The sequence below is a fragment of the Ursus maritimus genome, unplaced genomic scaffold (genome assembly GCF_017311325.1).
Source record: "Ursus maritimus isolate PB19 unplaced genomic scaffold, ASM1731132v1 scaffold_22, whole genome shotgun sequence".
Taxonomy (NCBI): Eukaryota; Metazoa; Chordata; class Mammalia; order Carnivora; family Ursidae; genus Ursus; species Ursus maritimus.
The window spans coordinates 23,282,189-23,304,687 of NW_024424675.1; the positions used below are offsets into that span (position 1 = coordinate 23,282,189).

At 47.3% G+C, this 22,499-nt stretch overlaps 1 protein-coding gene across 1 annotated transcript; it reads left to right on the top strand.

Moving 5' to 3' along the window:
* Positions 1–1,292: 1,292 nt before the first annotated feature.
* Positions 1,293–18,424, top strand: BPIFA3 (BPI fold containing family A member 3). Its single transcript, XM_040638669.1, has 7 exons — positions 1,293–1,430; positions 12,990–13,140; positions 15,001–15,108; positions 15,735–15,884; positions 17,088–17,172; positions 17,587–17,650; positions 18,390–18,424. Exons 1-7 carry the CDS (start codon positions 1,307–1,309, stop codon positions 18,422–18,424), a joined length of 717 nt encoding a protein of 238 aa, XP_040494603.1. The 5' UTR covers positions 1,293–1,306.
* Positions 18,425–22,499: the final 4,075 nt, after the last annotated feature.

The window sequence follows — 22,499 nt, forward strand, 5'->3', positions numbered from 1 at the left end:
TGGCTGCAGTGGGAAACTTTAAAGAATTTTGATTAACATCTTAAAATGACCATGCAGGGGGCACCTGGGTGGCTCAGTCAGTTAAGTGTCTGACTCTCAGTTTTGGCTCAGGTCATGATCTCAGGGTGGTGAGATCGAGCCCTGCTTTGGGCTCTGCACTCAGCAGGGAGTCTGCTTGGGATTCTCTTCCTTCCCTCTCCCTCTGCCCCTCCACCCATCCCAAATAAAAATAAACAAATTAAAAAAAAAATGATTGTACAGGCTGTTGTGTGCAAAAGAGATTGTAGGCGGGCAAGGGAGAAAGCCACGAAATCAAGTAGGAACACCCCTGAGTAATCCAAGCCAGTGTGAGGGTGGCTGAGAAGGAGCTGCTGGACGTGGTCAGATTCTGGAAGTGCTGACAGGATTTCCTGACAGATGGGCTGTGGGCAATGAGGAAAGAACGGTCAAGAGGGACTCCAAGGGCTGGGGCCAAAGCAACTAGATGGATTGTGGCACCATTTCTTGAGATGGCGAGGACAGGGGGATTCGAACTGAAGTTTCTCTGACCCCCAAATCCAGAGCAATGAAGTAAAACCTAATGCTTTGGCTTCAAGACTCTCTGTCTGCCTCCTGTAAATCTCACCCATAAACTATCCATCCAACTGTTCATTCATTCATTCATTCATTCATATCATTTAACAACCATTTATTGCTAACTACCATGCAGTAAACATGGGAGGCACTGGACACATGAGAATTAAATCGACTCACACCCTGTCCTCCAGAAACTTATAATTCGGTAGGTGGTTCAGAGATCAACTATTCTCACTCATTCATGTATTCAGTCATTTAGCACTCAACAAACATTCATTAACACTGATTCCTGGCAAGCAAGCATCATGGTAGGCATCGCGAATAACCTTGCCCTTAAGAAAGTCCTAGTTCAATTGGAGAGCCTGAAATTAGCCACCCTCATTCATTTACTGTGGGATCCCCAACACCCAGCCTGTGCAGGGTCTGGGAGAGGACTCCCGCTGGATGACCCAACAGTGGGCTCTACTGGGCGTATCCAAGCAACACAGCCTCCCTCTGAATCCCTGGCCCTCCCCACAGGGTTCCACCTGCTGCCCTCACCATGTGAGCAAAGCCCAGTGGCAGCTGCCACAGCCCATCATGACACCTGCCCACAGCATGCTCAGGGCTAACTCTGGTGTCGTCCTCCCACAGAAAGCCATGAGTCCACTCATTCAGGCAGCCACCTCCGCAACCACACACCTGGGTACCATCTGACCCTTCTTGACACCCGCAAGTCCCAGAACCCAGGATGTGTCCAATCCGGAGGCTCCTGGTCCTCCTCAGCTTGCTGTCCGTGCCCTCAGCACTGCACAAGCAGCCCTGGCGTGGCTTGGCCAAGGCCCACATGGACAGCAAACCAGCTCTGGCGAGAAGTAAGCTCAGCCCATACTCTGCCCACTGTCACAGGGTGGGTGGGAAGGCATCATCCTGCTGGGTGAACTCGGGTCAGTCACTGCCTCTCTTCCTTTTTCTCTCAGACCTCAAGTACAGAAAACTGAGGTTGAGTTGATCACACGCCAGTTCATAGCACATCATCATTACCGTGAATTGTGGCAAGGCCCTCTTGTGTTTGTCGTTTTCCCTATACCTCTTATTCTCACGCCCACCCCCTCTTCCTCAGGCCCTGTGGTGTGTTTGACACATGTGTTTCTATACGCTCATGTCCTGATACAACATGCACTGTTTCGATTTGCATAGATGGTACTGTCATATAGATCTTGTTGGTTTTTACTGTTTTCATTGGACACTGCGCTGTTGACATCTGTTGCTTCAGGCTGGTGCTGAGAAGTCCATGAGATTCCTCCACCTCACCATTGGTTGGCCATGTCCCTAGAGATGGACACCTGAGTTGTCTCTAACTCCCCACTATTAAAGGCTACACTGAGATGAACATCCTTGCATGTGTCCCTGTTAGGAGCCATGGAAGAATGTCCCTGGGATAGAACCAGAAGTGGAATGGATGGCTGGGCCCTAGGGGTACAAACGCAATTAACTAAGGACTGCCAGATTGCTCTCTAGAAGGGTTGTGCTGGTCTACACCCACTCCAGTGACAAAAGAGCCTACCTGTCTCCCCACACCTGTTTCCCAACACTGGGGAGGATCCATCTGCCTCAGTCTACTGCAGCTGCCATAGCCAGATACCACAGGCTGGAGGCTCAAACAACAGACATTTCTCTTCTCACAGTTCTAGAGGCTGGAAGTTCAAAATCAAGACGCCCACAGGGTTGGTCTCTGTGGAAACCCCTCTTCTCTCTTCCTTCTGGCTTGTGGGTGTCTGCCCTCCCCGTGTCCTCACATGTCCTTCCATCTGTGTGTGCACAGAGAGTGCACTCTGCTGTCTGTCTCTTTTCTTAGAAGGACGCCAGTCACCAGTGTTGCTGGATTGGGGCCCCATCCGCAGGACCACATCTAACCTTCTTTACCTCCTTCAAGGTCCTGTCTCCAAACACAGTCCCACTGGAGACTAAAACCTCAATATATTAATTTGGGGGCAGGAGGAGCTACACAATTCAGTACGTAACACTATCTTTCTCCTTTGTGCCAGCCTGAAGTGCACTTGAGTGCTATCGAATTGTCTCAGCTTGACTTCATCTCATCAGTGGGAAGTTTGGGCATCTCATCCTAATTTAGTTAGCCATTTGACTTCTTCGAATTCCCTGTTCTTATCTCTTGTTTCTTTTTGCTTCCCCCAGGGTTTGTTTTGTTTTGTTTTTTTTTTAGACTCTCTCATTTGAGTGTTAATTTATACTTGACACTGGTCCTTCGTCAGGTCTAACCAGTGCTAACATTCTCTCGAACTGTCACAACTTTGTTTGTAGATCCTTCACCGAACAGGAAGATTTTCAAACTCATCAAAATTTGATCCTATGGTTTATGTTTGATTAGTCGTAAACCCTTGTCTCTACCCCAGACATCTTCTACTTTATTATTCCTAATAGCTTTATCGTTTCACCCTTCACGTTCAGGATCTTAACCCACCTGAAGGCCACTTTTATGTTGCTTATGCATGTAAGTACGGCCCCAGCTTCACTTCCGTCTGTGTAAGGAGTCTGCTTTCTCAACCCAGCTATGAAAGATCAAGTTCCCAAGCACGTGGACTCCCTTTGGGGCTCTGTATTCTGTGTCTGTGTAACTATTTCTACACCAACAGCAGAATATTTTAAATACTACATCTTTGTAAAATGCTGTTTTATCCAATAGACCTTTCTTCTTGAATTTTAGAGTGTGCTGAGTTCTTAAAAAAAAAATCACCTGGAAATTGGATTTGGGTTTCACTGAATTTGTTAATTTAGAGAGAACTGACATTTTTGCAATGAGAGGTCACTCATTACAAACTTAGCATATTTTTCAGTTTTTAAAATTTTATTTTACGTCCCTTAGTAGAATTTTAAAGTCCTATGAACTTTGTTAAAGTCCTGAGCTTTATTAAATTGATTCCTAGAGAAATGTATAGTTGTTGCTATGGTAAATATTGCCTAATTTTCTTTTATATTTGCTAGTTGGTATTGCTGGTTCCGACGAGAAGAAAATTGTTGGTTTTTGGAAATGAATCTGCTATCCAAAAATCTCACTGACCTCTTCTTAGTTCTAATAGTTTGTTCTACTTATTTTGTTGGATTTTCTATCTAGAGGATTGTAGCATCTGCAAATAATGACAGGTTCATCTCCTGTCCTCTTCTAACCTTACACTTCTTGTGCCTTTTTCTTGTTTGTAGTATATATTAGGCCTCCTATAGGAACGGGAATGTATCTAGGATTCTCTCTGCTAAGTATGACATCTTCCAGAGGTTTTTGAAATCTTTCTTATCATGTTAAAGAAATCCCCATAGTCCTGGTTTTCTGAATTTTTCTTTTTTTTTCTGAATTTTTCTTAATCATAAATCAGTATTGGCTTTTAACGAATTTTTTTTTTTGCATCTAAAAATTACTCCATTTTTTCCTCTAAACCATTAACGTGATAAATTGTATTAATAGATTTTCTTCTGTTGAACCCATCCCAGCATTTCTGGAATAAATAGGATATTTTTGTAATTTACTAGAATGATATATTTATAATGTACTATTTTTATAACGTACTAGAATGTACTTACAATGTATCATACTAAAATACATTTTATAATGTACTGTTGGCTATTCAATTTGCTAGCTGGTAATTTTATAGGACTTTAGCAGATTTTTCATACATGAAATTGATATGGACCTTTCTTCCCTTGTACTGTTCTGGAAGCTGGGCAAGTTACACTAGCCTCATAAAATGAATTTGGCATCATCTTCTTTTATTTTCTTTCACAATCATCTCTTTTTGTATAAAGTTTGGTAAAACTCTTCCCCAAAACCATCCAGATCAAAAACTTTTGGGGAATGAAATCTTCAATTACTATTTCTATTTCTTAAATCTCTTAGATTATCAATGTTTCCCATTTCCCTCATCACAACTTGGCATTTTATGGTTTGCCACAAAGGTATCCATTCCATATAGGTTATGAGATACATTCGTGTGTGTTTGGGGGCCCAGGCATTCTCACGGTTACAACTGGTGCAGTTAGAATGCTATTTCATAGGGTTACGCTGGAGATTTAAATGAGGAAAAGCATGTGCCAAGTACTTTTTCAACTGTGAATATATTTATCACTATAACCACCTCTCATATCAGTTAGTATACTTAGCTACACAGAACAGAAAACAACTCAATATGGCCTAAACAATGAAAAAAATGTTATTTCACATAACCAAACTCATAGGTGGGACAAGCTCCAGGTCTGATCCAATCAGCAACTCAAAGGTGCCATCCAGAGCTGGATTTTGTCCTTTTTTTTTTTTTTCAGCTCTGCTATCATCATAGTTTCATCCTCAGGCCGCTCGTTCCCAGTGTGATAGGAAAATGGTGGCCAGTGGCCATCAAAGCAACAGACTGCCTTGCTCCCTTCCAGTAGGAGACAGAGAAAGAAACTTTCCCTCAAACGTGAAACATACAATCTTCTGTTTAGTCTGATAAGGCTAACTTGGGTCACGTGCCCACTTTATATCTGAAACAATCACTGGACAATGATGGTTCAGATAATCAAAGGCCTCATCTGGACCAGGAATTGGAGAGAGTGCCTGAATCAAAACAGGTGTCAGATGGGAATGACAGAACAGATGAATGGGAGGATGGATAGATAGATGAATAGATGGGTGGATATTTGGACAGATGGAAGATGACTGGGAGGGTGGATGGATGGACAGATGAGTGGCTATTGGGCAGATAGATGGAGGACGGATGGTTGGATGGATGGGTAAGTGGATGGATGGATGGAGGATGGATGGAAGATGGATGGATGGATGGATGGATGGATGCAGGATGGATGGAAGATGGATGGATGGATGGATGGATGATGGATGGATGGATGGATGGATGGGTCTATGGATAAATGGATATTGGGCTGGCAACTACTAATGTCTACTGCTCACAATTTTCCAAGTGTTGTTATTATCATTAACCAAAAACTACTAAGAGTTCTAGGCATACCTATAGTATCACTCTACCTCTGAAACTATTTGGTCAATGTATATCTTTCTTACTAGATAGAAAACGGTTTTGTGTCTTTGGTATGCATCACAAGGCCTGATACCCAATAGATGCTCGGTAATATTCTTTTTTGGATAAATGATATTTATTCAAATATCTTTGGATAACTTATCTCAATATTCTTCACAAGAATCCTGTGAGATGGGCATATTACTGCCCCCATTATACTGATGAGGAAATCAAGACCCAGGAAGGTGATAGCATTTCAACCCAGATCTAGGACTCCAGACACACTTTCTTATTTGCAGGCAACAGAATCATGGGATACTGAAAGGGGGTCTGGGAGCTGGAGGGAGGGGAGTGAGGGAGAACCATGGTTTCTGCTGCTCTGCAGTGTGGGTTCTGATCACAAGGAGGGTCAAGGCACTGAGATCAATGTGTCCTGTGGTGTGCTCGGAGATTCATCAGAGCTAGGCCCAATCCTAGCACCAAGAGAGCAGGATTTCAGCATGCCCGGCACTTGAAATCCCCTTCCTTTCTGGAATTTACTCTTTTCTGCTGGTAGCTCCGCTTAGTCCTACATCTGATTCCAGGCATAGTGCGGGAGAGATTACATTCATTCTCTTCTTAGTTGTTCTCTTCAGCCAACGTCTATTGTGATGGACATGCTGTACGTGAGGTTCTGTGGTCCAGATTCAGAGACCGCACCAGGTGGGCTTTCCACCGTTGTATCTCTTCGAGCAGCTCTTGCCTGCCAGACCCTCTGCCAGGGTGTCACCTCAGCCCTGCAAAGCACCATTTCCCAGATAAGGCACATGGATTTCCATGTAGAGAGGGGATCTGGGGGGTGACAAGCACCTATCACTCAGCAAGAAGCGGAAGCACGAGGTTGAGAGTTAAGATGGAGGAGGGGTTGAGAGTTAAGATGGCGGAGGAGTAGGGGGCCCCTTTTTCAGCCGGTCCCCCGAGTCAAGCTGGATAGGTACCAGACCAGCCTAAACAACCACGGAATCAGCCTGAGACGCAGGAAGACGCATCTGGATCTCTACAAATGAACATCTCCAGCGCTGAGTATTGAGGTACGAAGCGGGGAGCCGTAAAACCGCGCACAGATGTCAGAAGATAAACGGAAGGGGGAGGGAGCCGCCGCGTTCGGGCGCCGGGAAGCGACAGCCACCTGCACGGGGGAGCGGGCGGACTCACAGAGGGCACCCGCGAGAGAGCGGACTGAGACCGGTGAGCCGGGAGCGCGCGCCACCAGGCATCTCCCGGAACACCGGAATCCCGGTGCGCTCACGGGATCCAGACTGAGACCGGGAACTCCCGGAGCGCGCGCGGGGCGGCTGGCGGCCGGCGGGCCACCTGCACGGGGGAGCGGGCGGACTCGCGGTCGGCACCCGCGAAACAGCAGACTGAGACCCTGAACCGGGTGCGCGCGCCACCAGGCTTCTCACGGAACTCCGGAATCGAGGTGTGCTCACCGGGCATAGACTGAGACCGGGAGATCCGGGAGGCGGGCGGCCGGTGGCTGCGGCGTTAGAAACACAAAGGACAGAGACGCGCAGGCCCTGAAGTGAGGGCTGGGACGCCGGGTGTGGGGCGCACATCCCGGGACGCTGCAGGGTTGAGCAGCACCAACAGAAACAGAGTTAAAGTGGCCAGAACATTAGTAGAGAACGGGCCGCAATCCTTCTGTTCCGTGACAGAGGCTGAAATTTGGCCGCTGCTGCTCTGACTCTCAGAAGAGGCACAGCAAACCGCCAGGGAAAGCCGCCAGAGAACAAAAGCCTGGAAATACCGGCTCAGAGAGTGCCCATCCCCATCCTCCCTCGCAGGGGACACGGAGACTCTACCCAAACAGGGTTGCCTGAGTATCGGCGCGGCAGGCCCCTCCCCCAGAACACAGAAGGCAGGCTGAAAAATCAAGAAGCCCACAACCCGGGCGCCTGGGTGGCGCAGTCATTGAGCGCCTGTCTCCGGCTTAGGGCGTGATCCCGGCGTTCCGGAAAGGAGTCCCTCATCGGGCTCCTCCGCTGGGAGCCTGCTTCTTCCTCTCCCACTCCCCTGCTTCTGTTCCCTCTCTCGCTGGTTGGCTGCCACATAAATAAATAAATAAAATCTTTAAAGAAGAAGCCCACATCCCTAAGATCCCTATAAAACAAGGGGCACGGCCTGGGACCCAGTCAATAATTTGGGCTCTGGAAACCCCGCAACCTCTCTTCATCAGAATGACAAGAAGGAGAAGCCCCCCCCAGCAAAGAAAAGACAGTGATTCTGTGGCCTCTGCCACAGAAATAATGGATATGGATGTAACCAAATTATCAGAAATGGAATTCAGAGTAACGATGGTCAAAATGATGAGTAGAATTGAAAAAACTATTAACGAAAAGGTTACTGAGAATATAGAATCCCTAAGGACAGAAATGAGAGCGAATCTGACAGAAATTAAAAATTCTATGAGCCAAATGCAGGCAAAACTAGAGGCTCTGACGGCCAGGGTCGCAGAAGCAGAGGAACGGGTTAGTGAATTGGAGGATGGGTTAATAGAGGAAAAAATGAAAATAGAAGATGGTCTTAAAAAAATCCACGCCCACGAATGTAGGTTACGGGAGATTACTGACTCAATGAAACGATCCAATGTTAGAATCATCGGCATCCCCGAGGGGGTGGAGAAAAACAGAGGTCTAGAAGAGATATTTGAACAAATTGTAGCTGAAAACTTCCCTAATCTAGCAAGGGAAACAAACATTCGTGTCCAAGAGGCAGAGAGGACCCCTCCCAAGCTCAACCACGACAAACCTACGCCACGTCACGTCATAGTGCAATTCGCAAATATTAGATGCAAGGATACAGTATTGAAAGCGGCCAGGGCAAAGAAATTTCTCACGTACCAAGGCAAAAGCATCAGAATTACGTCAGACCTGTCTACACAGACCTGGAATGAGAGAAAGGGTTGGGGGAGCATATTTAAAGCTCTTTCAGAGAAAAACATGCAGCCAAGGATCCTTTATCCAGCAAGGCTGTCATTCAGAATTGATGGAGAAATAAAGACATTTCAGAATCGCCAGTCACTAACCAATTTTGTAACCACGAAACCAGCCCTACAGGAGATATTACGGGGGGTTCTATAAAAGTAAAAAGGCCCCAAGAGTGATACAGAACAGAAAGTCACAGCCAATACAAACAAAGACTTTACTGGCAACATGGCAACATTAAAATCATATCTCTCAGTAATCAGTCTTAATGTAAATGGTTTGAACCATCCCATAAAACGCCACAGGGTTGCAGATTGGATAAAAAGAAATGACCCATCCATTTGCTGTCTACAAGAGACTCATTTCGAACCCAAAGATGCATTCAGACTGAGAGTAAGGGGATGGAGTACCATCTTTCACGCAAATGGACCTCAAAAGAAAGCTGGGGTAGCAATTCTCATATCAGATAAATTGGATTTTAAACTACAGACTATAGTTAGAGATGCAGAAGGGCACTATATTATTCTTAAGGGAAGTATTCAACAAGTGGATATGACAATTATAAATATATATGCCCCCAACAGGGGAGCAGCAAGATACACAAGCCAACTCTTAACCAGAATAAAGAGACATATAAATAAAAATACATTAATAGTAGGGGACCTCAACACTCCACTCTCAGAAATAGACAGAACACCCTGGCAAAAACTAAGCAAAGAATCAAAGGCTTTGAATGCCATACTCGACGAGTTGGACCTCATAGATATATATAGAACACTACACCCCAGAACCAAAGAATACTCATTCTATTCTAATGCCCATGGAACATTCTCAAGAATAGACCATGTTCTGGGACACAAAACAGGTCTCAACCGATACCAAAAGATTGAAATTATCCCCTGCATATTCTCAGACCACAACGCTCTGAAATTGGAACTCAACCACAAGGAAAAATTTGGAAGAAACTCAAACACTTGGAGACTAAGAACCATCCTGCTCAGGAATGACTCGATAAACCAGGAAATCAAAAATCAAATTAAACAATTTATGGAGACCAATGAGAATGAAAATACAACAGTCCAAAACCTATGGGATACTGCAAAGGCAGTCCTAAGGGGGAAATACATAGCCATCCAAGCCTCACTCAAAAGAATAGAAAAATCTAAAATGCAGTTTTTATATTCTCACCTCAAGAAGCTGGAACAGCAACAGAGGGACAGGCCTAATCCACGCACGAGGAAGCAGTTGACCAAAATTAGAGCTGAAATCAATCAAGCAGAAACCAGAAGTACAGTAGAGCAGATCAACAGGACTAGAAGCTGGTTCTTTGAGAGAATCAATAAAATTGACAGACCACTGGCAAGACTTATCCAAAAGAAAAGAGAAAGGACCCAGATTATTAAAATTATGAATGAAAAAGGAGAGGTCACGACGAACACCATTGAAATTGGAAGGATTATTAGAAATTTTTATCAACAGCTATATGCCAATAAACTAAGCAATCTGGAAGAGATGGAATCCTTCCTGGAAACCTATAAACTACCAAGATTGAAACCGGAAGAAATTGATTCCTTAAACAGGCCAATTAATTATGAAGAAATTGAGTCAGTGATAAACAACCTTCCAAATAACAAAACTCCAGGCCCGGACGGTTTTCCTGGGGAATTCTACCAAACATTCAAAGAAGAAATAATACCTATTCTCCTAAAGCTATTTCAAAAAATAGAAACAGAAGGAAAGCTACCAAACTCATTCTATGAGGCCAATATTACCTTGATCCCCAAACCAGGCAAAGACCCCCTCAAAAAGGAGAATTACAGACCGATTTCCCTAATGAATATGGACGCCAAAATCCTCAACAAGATACTTGCTAATAGAATCCAACAGTACATTAAAAGGATTATCCATCACGATCAAGTGGGATTCATACCTGGGATGCAAGCGTGGTTCAATATTCGCAAATCAATCAGCGTGATACATCATATCAACAAGAAAAGACTCAGGAACCATATGATCCTCTCAATCGATGCCGAAAAAGCATTTGACAAAATACAGCATCCTTTCCTGATTAAAACCCTTCAGAGTGTAGGAATAGAAGGTACATTTCTCAATCTCATAAAAGCCATCTATGAAAAGCCTACTGCAAATATTATTCTCAATGGGGAAAAGCTGGAAGCCTTTCCCTTAAGATCAGGAACTCGACAAGGATGCCCACTCTCGCCACTATTATTCAACATAGTACTAGAAGTCCTTGCAACAGCAATCAGACGACAAAAAGGGATCAAAGGTATTCAAATTGGCAAAGAAGAAGTCAAAATGTCTCTCTTTGCAGATGACATGATACTCTATATGGAAAACCCAAAAGAAGCCACTCCCAAACTATTAGAAGTTATAGAGCAATTCAGTAACGTGGCGGGATACAAAATCAATGCTCAGAAATCAGTTGCATTTCTATACACGAATAACGAGACCGAAGAAAGAGAAATTAGGGAATCCATCCCATTTACAATAGCACCAAAAACCATACGTTACCTTGGAATTAACTTAACCAGAGACGTAAAGGACCTATATTCTAGAAACTATAAATCACTCTTGAAAGACATTGAGGAAGACATAAAAAGATGGAAAGATATTCCATGCTCATGGATTGGAAGAATTAACATAGTTAAAATGTCCATGCTACCCAGAGCAATCTACACTTTCAATGCTATCCCGATCAAAATACCGAGGACATTTTTCAAAGAACTGGAACAAATAGTCCTTAAATTTGTATGGAAACAGAAAAGGCCCCGAATCTCCAAGGAACTGTTGAAAAGGAAAAACAAAGCTGGGGGCATCACAATGCCGGATTTCGAGCTGTACTACAAAGCTGTGATCACAAAGACAGCATGGTACTGGCACAAAAACAGACACATAGACCAATGGAACAGAATAGAGAGCCCAGAAATGGACCCTCGGCTCTTTGGGCAACTAATATTTGATAAAGCAGGAAAAAACATCCGGTGGGAAAAAGACAGTCTCTTCAATAAATGGTGCTGGGAAAATTGGACAGCTACATGCAAAAGAATGAAACTTGACCACTCTCTCACACCATACACAAAAATAAACTCCAAATGGATGAAAGACCTCGATGTGAGACAGGAATCCATCAAAATTCTAGAGGAGAACATAGGCAGCAACCTCTACGACATCGGCCAAAGCAACCTTTTTCATGACACATCCCCAAAGGCAAGAGAAACAAAAGATAAAATGAATTTATGGGACTTCATCAAGATTAAAAGTTTCTGCACAGCCAAGGAAACAGTCAGAAAAACTAAGAGGCAGCCCACGGAATGGGAGAATATATTTGCAAATGACACTACAGATAAAGGACTGGTATCCAAGATCTACAAAGAACTTCTCAAACTCAATACACGAGAAACAAATAAACAAATCAAAAAATGGGCAGAAGATATGAACAGACACTTTTCCAATGAAGACATACAAATGGCTAACAGACACATGAAAAAATGTTCAAAATCATTAGCCATCAAGGAAATTCAAATCAAAACCACACTGAGATACCACCTTACGCCAGTTAGAATGGCAAAAATAGACAAGGCAAGAAACAACAATTGTTGGAGAGGATGTGGAGAAAGGGGATCCCTCCTACATTGTTGGTGGGAATGCAAGTTGGTACAGCCACTCTGGAAAACAGTGTGGAGGTCCCTTAAAAAGTTAAAAATTGAGCTACCCTATGATCCAGCCATTGCACTACTGGGTATTTACCCCAAAGATACAGACGTAGTGAAGAGAAGGGCCATATGCACCCCAATGTTCATAGCAGCAATGTCCACAATAGCTAAATCGTGGAAGGAGCCGAGATGCCCTTCAACAGATGACTGGATTAAGAAGTTGTGGTCCATATATACAATGGAATATTACTCAGCTATCAGAAAGAACGAGTTCTCAACATTTGCTACAACATGGACGGCACTGGAGGAGATAATGCTAAGTGAAATAAGTCAAGCAGAGAAAGACAACTATCATATGATTTCTCTCATCTATGGAACATAAGAACTAGGATGATCGGTAGGGGAAGAAAGGGATAAAGAAAGGGGGGGTAATCAGAAGGGGGAATGAAGCATGAGAGACTACGGACTATGAGAAACAAACTGAGGGCCTCAGAGGGGAGGGGGGTGGGGGAATGGGATAGGCCGGTGATGGGTAGTAAGGAGGGCACGTATTGCATGGTGCACTGGGTGTTATACACAACTAATGAATCATCGAGCCTTACATCGGAAACCGGGGATGTACTGTATGGTGACTAACATAATATAATAAAAAATCATTATAAAAAAAAGGAAGCGGAAGCACCAGCCCACACACGACCTAGGCCTCTTGACTCCAAACCCCCTATCTTGTCCACGACATTGTGCAAGGTCACTGGTCCCTTGTCCATTTCCAGTTATCGCCCAGGGCCTCATGAAGCACAATGCAGAGGGCCGAATCCAGAACCTCCGACTCATGGACAGTCTGAATGCCTCGGGGCAGATGGCCCCAGGGATGGTGGGCTGGCTAATAAGCGGCATGAGCCTCCAGCATCAGCAAGAAAGCAGGTGAGCCCCTGAACCCCATCCCTGGCCCTGGGACGCTCTATAAAGCTCTGGGTCAGAGGGCAGAGCTGAGGGCATGGAGGGACATGGCTATGAAGAGGGAAAGCAGGAAGATTGGAAGGAGGGGATAAAAGGCCCAATACAAGAGAGAGTGGGGGCCTGATATGAGGGGTCATTTGGGGAGGCAGCATAACGGTAATTAAAGCAAAGCCAGGAATAAAAGCTTCTGCATTTAAATCCTGGGTCTGCCACCAACCGTGGGGAAATCGCTAGAGCACTCCAACCTTACTTAGAGCATGGGTACCCAGAGCACAGACTGGATAAACATGTGGGGTGCCAAAGGAACCCAGGACTAGACTCAGACATTTGAACCCCACTCTATTGCTTGATAGCTGTGTGACTCTGCTGTGTGACTCTGCTTGATAGGTGTTTGAGGTCTCTGAGCTTCAGCCTTATCAGCGAAATGGGCGGAATAATTGTCCCTGCCTCGGGGATTTGGGAGCTTTCTCTGCTCCTAGTGGATGTGTAGGCATTGGGCGCTCCGATTAACCCAGCAGAGCTGGACCCGGGCTGCCCGCCTACAGTTCTACTCCATCCTCTGGAGGGCCAGACCTCAGCCTCCCAGGCTCCCAGCCGCTCCGGTGCAGCACCCCAGCTCCAGCCTGCTGTGCTCTTGAGACACCTTCTCTCTCATTCTGCCCCTCATTCTCGCTATTCTAATGAGCACTGGTACTCGCCAGCAGGGTTTCCCAGGACGTGTGCGGCCACAATCACCTCTCTCCTTCCAGTCCCTTAACAGCTGTTACAAGTATTCATTGTGCACCTGCTGTGTATCAGGACCTGGGATGGGTACTTGGAATACAGCTATGAACGAGACATATGGTCACTGCCTTTTTGGATCTTATATCTCAGTTAGTGAGTTAAGTCACAAAAGTAAAAAACTAATTTCAGATAGAGAGATACATTATGAAGACAACTTTAGCAAGGTAAGGGGTAAGAGTGAGGGGCTGATCAGGAAGACCTTTCTAAGGAGATAATCCCTAGGAAGAATGAAGAGAAGGAAGCAAACCACATGAAGGACATAGGAGGGCAGTGAGTGCAAAGGCCCTGAGGTAGGAAAGAGACTGGTGTGTCTGAGAAAGAGAAAAAGTCCTGTGTGGCTGGGTGAGCAAGGAGGAGGGTGGTAGAAGGTGTGGCTATGGAGGCCGGGGGGGACCAGACCCTGCAGGTCTTAGGAGCCATGGCGTGGAGCTCGGATTTTATTCCAAGAGCAGTGAGAAACCCAGAAAGAATGTTAAGTAATAGGGCTGCCTATTGGCTGCCACGTGGAGAATAGTTTGTAGAGAGGCCAAGTTCATGGCAAGGAGCCCAGAGAGAAACTAGAGCATCTCCAGGTGAGAAGTGATGGTGACCTGGTCCAGGTGAAAGGGACAGAAAGAGTGGGAAGTTGCCAAATTCCGGGTATATTTTGTAAGCAGAGCCAGCATGATTCACCGGTGGGGTGAATGTGAAGGTGAAGAATACAGAGAAGGCCAAGAAGGCTCCTGGGGCTCGGGCCTGGGTATCTGGGCAGGTGGTGGGGCCCTGTGCTGGGAGGCTGTGGCCGGGTCTCAGAACAGCCCCAGTCTGGTCTGCAGCTGGCTGTGGCTGCACACGTTTGTTGTGTGGAGCTGCGAAGGGCCCTCTGGGACAACCTGCAGCCCCAGGCTCCTGCAGGTGGCTCTTGCCCTCTGAGCATCTTTAAAAAGATCTGACTCCAAAGCTTACCGCCAGGCCCTTTTCATAAACAGCATGCCAGCCTTTTTTGTCAGCCTGAGGCCTTGATGTCTGAGCTCCCTCCCACCTCTGCTCTTCCCTGTGTAGCGCCAACATCACCAACATTCAGCTAGACTATGGTGGGATCCGGATGTCTTTCCATAAGGAGTGGTTCTCAGCAAACATCTTACTTGAATTTGACATTGACTTGAGACTGTGAGTCATACATCAGCAGGGTTGGTGGGGCACTGTTCCTCTCCAGTGGGAATCCACGAGTTGGGGGGAGGGTGGAATTTGGCAACCTGGGGAATGCAGATCTTTCTGACTCCGACCTAGTTCAAATCCTGGCTTCTGAACTCACTTGCTGTGTGACTTCAGGTCACACAGGGCAGGTCACTTCACGTCTCCAAACCCCGGTTTCTTCAGCTGAAATGTGGATGGCAAGCCCTGGTGATTTGCTCATTTAAACCTATGTGAGTTCATTACATTGATGAGAGGGAGAGAGAGAAACACTAATTATATCATCACCTTTCCTCCATCTGTTGAGACCATTCTTTACCATCAGCTGCCCCCAAGAAAAGGGAGAGCACAGCTCAATAGTACAGATTTTTAAAAACAGATGAACCCTCCACTTCTGAATATCCAAAGGCCCCAAGCTGGTCTATCTAAAGGATTTTCAGAAGTCACTCTGCCTAACAGCATTTGCTCCTTGGTCCCTGGCTGCAGGAGTCAACAGGCAGGGCTGGTTTGTTGAAAAAGTCACACTTCCCTTTGTGTTGGCTGTTTCCACCTCCTCCTCTCCGTCTCCTGCCCTCTCCCTCCTCCTCCTCTCTCGTCCCCAGGCCCTTCAATAACAAAGTTATAAAAACACATGCATGCATGAACCTCGTCGTGGAGTTCTGGCTGGAGAAAGACGAGTTTGGCCGGAGGCATCTGGTGATAGGCAATTGTTCTGTGGAGCCGAACAGCATCTACACGACGGTCCTAACCGAGTAAGGTCCCAGGGGCCTCCCCAGGGCTGGGCCCCTTCCTGGCTAGCCCTAGCTGAGGGCGCACGCCTCCACCACCTCCTGGATGGGCCCAACACAGATCTCACCCTTCCCCCCAGGATCTACCTCTCTTCCTGAGTCAGCATCCCAGTGCCGGCCCAGCCACTCCCCTAGCAGCCAGACTCTTCCTCCTCCTCACACCCTGCAGTCACCTTCCCCGGCTCCCATCGATGACCTACTGGCAGCCCCTGCTTGCCTCCTCTCTCTCCATCCCCACAGCCACTACCCTGGTTCCTAGACCACTTCCTGGATCACTGCAGGAGCCAAGCCGGCTTTCCTGGACTCAGACCTCACCTCCTCCACTCCATTCTCCCCCTGCAGCAGAAGTAACTTCCTAGCACAGAAATGTGGTCATGTCCCCTAGCCCCTGCTCCAAACCCTCCACTGGTTCTGGATGTCATTAGGACCCCATTTGTCCTCTCACCTGCCCTGCTCTGCAGCCCTTTGCCCTCTTGTGTCACTGAAGGACCTACCCCTCCATCGACACACCATGTATTTTCATACCGCTGTGCCTTTGCACATGTTGATCCTTTTGCCTGGAATGCCCTTCCCTTCTTCTCTAGAACTCCTCCTCATCACTCATTCATTCAACAAGTATTGACTGAGAACGTATTATGAGCCAGACATGGCATGCTTGATGCCAGGGATACAATCGTGAACGAGACAGAAAAAAACAAAATAGAACTATTTATGGGGTGTATGTATTAATACAGTATAATAGATCTATATACTGGCTGACCAAGTCTATTAACCTCAGCAGACTGTGAGTCCCTTAAGGGCAAGATCTGGGTGTGATTTCTCCCTGTAATTCCAGAATGCTGAAAGCAACTAGGTCTTCAGTGGGTGTCCATTCATTTATTCATCAGACGTTCGCTGACTGCCTAAGTCATGCCAGGCATTCATGGCTAGGACAGTGCCAGGGAAGGACTGAACTCTGGAGCTCTACTGACCTGGTTCTAATCTAATCAGCACTTACTAGCTGAGTGACCTTGGGCAAGTAACATCACCTCTCTGAGGTGCCCCTTCGACTGTATAGGACTCACTGAGGATTAAATGACTGTGTAAGGTGTACTCAATGCCTAGCATCTGGCATTGGTATTGCATGGATTTATCTGTTCTGTTCTGTACATCTATCTCTCTTTCTAGAGATATCTCACCAAAGATGAAACATTTTCTCCGCAACTTCAGGGGGAACCTGGCTAAAGTTACCCCACACCTGGTGGAAAGTCAGGTAAGTTTGAGAAAAATATTGTCCCCTGGGGTATCTTTGAGTCTGAGGGTCAGGACATATATACTGGCAATTCAGGAAAGAGTTTCCAATCTTGGACTTCAGGACCTGAAAAATTTCCATGAAAAATTTCCGTTTTGTCATCTACTGGCTGTGTGTCCTTGGCAAGTGCCTCAGCCTCCCCGTGCCTCAGTTTCCCCATCTGTAGCATGGGAATCACCACAATCCCTATCTCATAGAGTCAGCATGAGGATTAGGGCAGACATGAAAGTGCTGCGCATGGCATCCCGTTGGCGTTCAATACAAGGGAGCCTTGCTGCTATGATTCCCTGTGGAAATCCCGTGAAGCTTCCAACTGCAGGCTCTCTAGCTCTCTTTTCCCAACCCCCGGCCTGACCCTTCTCTCTGGTGGCCCAGGTGTGTCCTCTGATCAGTGAAATCCTCAGACAGCTGGACGTGAAACTGTTGAAGAGCCTCATGGGTGAGTGTCTGCAGCCAGCTGGGGAGGCGGACTCAGGATTGGCAAAGGGAAGACGTGCCCCAGGGGAGCTCCCAGTGAGGCCTGCTGAGGGGTGTCTGCATGTGCTCTGAGGACACTCAGACGGGACCGTGTGACAGTGACCATTACTGTCCCCTGGGAGAGCTAGGACAGCAGAGGGCACCCCTACCAAGCAGGTTGTGCCCCACCAAGTCACCCAAACCTCCAGATTACCAGGAACTGCAAGTCCTCCCCAGATCTCCACTCAGTCCTTTAGGGAGCACTGCCCCCCCAAACCTGAGGCCACCCCTCCATGTGCAGACAGATACAGTCCCCACCCTCAGAGCTCACAGTCTAGTGAATGGAAGAAGCACATAAAGACTTATCATTTGGAAATAATTTTTTTATAATAAATTTTTATTATGTTATGTTAGTCACCATACAATACATCCCTAGTTTTTGATGTAAAGTTCCATGGTTCATTACTTGTGTATAACACCCAGGCACCATGCAATACGTGCCCTCCTTACTACCCATCACCGGCCTATCCCATTCCCCCACCCCCCTCCCCTCTGAGGCCCTCAGTTTGTTTCCCAGAGTCCACAGTCTCTCATGGACTATGGAGAATTTTAATGCAAGTGTCACAGGCCCTGGCCCCTGGTGGGCATGGATGGGTGAGAGTCCCTGCAGGGGGCTGGACGGCCATCACCCTGGTGCCTGATCCTGCCTCTTCTCCTTACAGAACAGGCTGCTGCCCATAAATTCAACCAACTGTGAGTCCAGCCACCGTCCGCGGGCCGACTTGAGTGTCCTCCGCTACCTACTGATCCGGAAGGGGAGTCCACATCTTGGGACCTTAGGTCTTCCTCAGAGTGGGGCTTCCACTGCCCCCAAAAACCTTTACCACAGGCCCTGTGGAGTCCTGTCCTGTCCTATAATAAACTCTAACTCTGAAGGGTACAGAGGTCCCCCTTCCTGGGCCCCGAGGTTAGGGTTCCAGAAGTCAGACTTGATGAAGGTCCATCCTAAGACTAAATATGCCTGGGCTTGCTCGCCAGCCCAGAAACACCAGAGAAAACACTGTTTTCCTGTAATCTGCAGCCAGAAGCCCACCTAGACATTTGCTCATCAAAGCAGGGAGGGCCCTGTCGAGATTTCCCATTCTCTCACTCATTCAGCCCATATTTGTTGAGTACCTATTATGTGCCAAGTGTTTGCCAGGCTCCAGTGGAGTGCAGGGAAAGGACGACAGAGCAGAGAAGCGTCAATGTTGGCACCGAACAGATCTGAGTTCAAATACGATTCAGCCCCAGGAGAAGTCTCATGCGGGTATGAACCACGTGCCTCAGAGTGGCTGTTGACCCCCGGCCCCCAGCACAGGGTTGGCCCAGGGTGCGAGCTCAGCACATGCCTGTTGTTAAGTGCTGGATGAATCTGGTCTGAGGACTCAATGGCTGTGTGGGGGACAAGGCACTTGACCTTCAGGTCTCCCTCACCTGCAAAGTGGGGACAGAGGTCTTACAGGAGGTAGAGCAACAGGAGCCTTGACACCACTTTATAAACCCTGGGGGCGGTGGCTACAAGGGCGCCACATAGGCCTGGCCTGTGCCCCAGCAGTGCCACTCCCCGGCGGGTGCCCCACAGAAACATGCGCCTGGGGACACAGCGAGGCGTGGACGAGACTGCTCACGGCACCAGTGGTCCTAACAGCCCCTGAGTAAAACCCCCGCATGCACATCAAAAGAGTGGGTAAAAGTACCATGGGACAGTCACCCAAGGGAATGCTCTACGGTCACGAACATGACCTACGATGACACACGACCACGTGGGTGGATCTCAGGCACGTAACAAAGCCGGGCACGGAAGAGCACACGTTGCATCTCCCATTTATATGAAGCTCAAAAACAGCAACAGGAGTCCATGCCGTCAGAGATGGAGACCGTGGCTAGCTTTGAGGGGAGTGTTAGCGACCGGGAGAGGCTCGAGGCGGGCTTCTGTTTCTTGATCTGGATGTTGTGGGGAGGGTGTTTAGTTTGTGAAAATTCACTGAGCTATTCGCTCACGGGCATTTTTCTTACATATGTTAGGCTTTAACACACATTTTTGAAATAAAAAATATTTACTACATGGTACCTGGGTGTCTCAGTCAGTTAAGCATCTGCCTTCAGCTCAGGTCATGATCCGGGGTCCTGGGATCGAGTCCCGCATCGGGCTCCTTGCTCAGAGGGGAGGCTGTTTCTCCCCCTGCCTGCTGCTCCCCCTGCCTGTGCTCTCTCTCTCTCTCTGACAAATAAATAAATAAAATCTTTAAAAAATAGATTTCCCACACAGGACGTTTGTAGGAGGATGTGAAAAAACACTTGCAGTATGTTTAGCACGCACTAGGTCCGTGGGAAATGCTTACGAAAAGTCATTTAAATCATTGTTAATTACCTGACTAATGACTATTCAGTTCTTAAATATTGATTCCCGCCCTCGTCCCAAGGGGAGGCAAAGCATACTGAGAAATCAAGGGGAAATAACACACAAGTATTAATCCTAGCAGCACACACATATTAAGCACTTGGCGTGTGCCAAGCTTGGTGCTCAGAGCTTCCATTCAGCATCTCATCAAATCCTCGCAGCAAATCCATTCAGGAAGACTCCAAGGCTCAGAGAGAAAGCCACTTGCCCAAGATCACAGCCAGACTCTAGAGCCCAGGCTTGACCCCTGTGGATCCGCCCTCCAGTCCTCCCTCCCCTCCTCCTAACAACCCCCCCCCTTGCCCCGCCTCACACACACTGAGGGAAAACCGATGACAGAGGCCATCAGCTACAGTGACAAGTGCAAACAAGGAAGTGTCAACAGCTCAGAGATGAGAATAGGGCGAGAGAGCCTCCTGTCTCCTTTCAATTCAGACCGCCTAATCCAAAATACTTCGCTGGGGATTTGCAACCCTAAACGCCCATGTTCTCGGACAGAGGATTCCCCTAGACAGCCTTGAGTTTGGGGGGGAGGTGGTTTCCAGCTCATGGTTCTAAGAACAAACATAGGAGGGCTGGGCCCCATCCTCCAGTGAGGCTGCCTGGCCCCTTACTGAAGGCAGCTTTTGTCTGCCTTCTCCTGACCCTTCCAGGGGTAGCTCAGGGGCCTCCTGCCTCAAGGGGCCTCCTTGGGTTTCTCAGATTCTGTTTTTGTTCTGAGGTTCATAGAGCTGTGGACTCATTGCGTTTTCTCCCAGCAGAGCTTGTCGCACAATGGGCTTCTATCAGGATACCAGGGCTCAGGGCTGGGGGTATTTAAGCAGAAATTCAGCCCCAAGTGCCGAAAAACTTGCTCCAGGCCCCACCGTCCGTGCCTTGTAACTTCCATGCCCTTCCATTAGGAATTCTGACTCTGCTCCATGCCCTGGGCTGCAAGCTAGATTTGTTTGCCCCATTTAGCCCTCTCCACAGCCCCAGGGGTGGGTGCCATCAGCCCCGCGTTGTAGGCGAGGGAATGGAGGCTGCAGGAGGGAAAAGCATCTTGCTCAGAGAGGCCTCAGCCAAGCCAGGCTTGGGACTCAGAGCGGTCTGACGTCTCGGGGTGGGACGGCTCCAGAGAACATGAGCAGGAACTTTCTGAAGATTCTGTGACACAAACTTGCTTGCGAAGTTAAGAGCACTGAAGCCTGACAGCCCGTGATGATGGTCTGACTTCACCTCTTCCTAGCTGGGCTGACCCTGGGCAGGTCACTGTCCTCTCTGAGCCTCAGGGCCCCCACAGGGTTGTTCTGCATGGTGCAGAGATGGGATAGAGTTCTAGGGTCTTGTAGAAAACTATTACTATCATTAGCTGCCAGTGTAGGTGGGAAATTCCTCTCCGAGGTAAATGGGACTTAAGCAAACTCTGCTTAAGAAAATACATTTTCTCTCTTGCCATTTGCAATGACATGGATGGAGCTAGAGGGTACTATGCTAAGTGAAATAAGTCGGTCAGAGAAAACAAATACCATATGATTTCACTCATATGTGGAATGTAAGAAACAAAACAGATGAACACGGGGAAGGGAAGGAAAAATAAAATAAGATGAAAACACAGAGGGAGACAAACCATAATAGACATTGAACTCTAGGAAAACAACTGAGGGTTGATGGAGGGGAGGGTTGATGGGGTAAGCGGGTGACGGGCATTAAGGGGGGCATGCGATGGAATGAGCACTGGGTGTTGTGTGCAACTGATGAATCATTAAATTCTACCTCTGAAACTAATTAAAAAATCAAGAAAAAAAAAGAAAATACATTTTCTCATCAAAGTTGGGCACCCAGCTCCCCGTGAACCCTTTTTGCCTCTGCCCCTCAACAAAACCACTGGGGTTTCCAAGGACACCTGAAGATCCCTCTCCAGTGCAGCGCCTGATCTGATCTTGCTCCCGGGCAACCAGAACCAGCTCCCCGCCAAGACGGAGGAAGCAAAGGCCACCACCTACAGTTTCTGAAGGCACCGACGTCACCAAGGTGGAAAACATGGTCTTGAAACATTAGCAGTGTGACCTTTCACGTCTCCGGATGCCCCACGCCCCTGCCCCCCTCAGGGCAGTGGGACATGCAGCTCCTGTGGTTTCAAGGAAGGGCAACTCCGGCAGAAGTGAAGAGAAGGTTTGTGAGTTTCCAAAGCCTGGGTCTTTGACAAAAAGGTAGTGACTGAGAGCAAATCAGTGGTTGCCAGTGGGTAAGGGCAGCATGAGGTGTCTGGGGAGTGACAGAACCGCTCTATATCCTGATTACCGTGGCAGCTACGTGAAACTATACATGTGTTAAGATTCACGGAACTATACACCAAAAGGGGAAAAAGCCGATTTTCCTTTATGTTGTTGTTTTTTTTTTTTTTTTT

What these genes read in the sequence shown, in the direction of transcription:
- BPIFA3 (XM_040638669.1), top strand. Translation starts at nt 1,307, where the DNA reads ATGTGTCCAATCCGGAGGCTCCTGGTCCTCCTCAGCTTGCTGTCCGTG. An exon ending in TTTGACATTGACTTGAGACT is followed by an intron (nt 15,109 to 15,734) that starts GTGAGTCATACA and finishes TCTCGTCCCCAG; the next exon opens with GCCCTTCAATAACAAAGTTA. An exon ending in TACACGACGGTCCTAACCGA is followed by an intron (nt 15,885 to 17,087) that starts GTAAGGTCCCAG and finishes CTCTCTTTCTAG; the next exon opens with AGATATCTCACCAAAGATGA.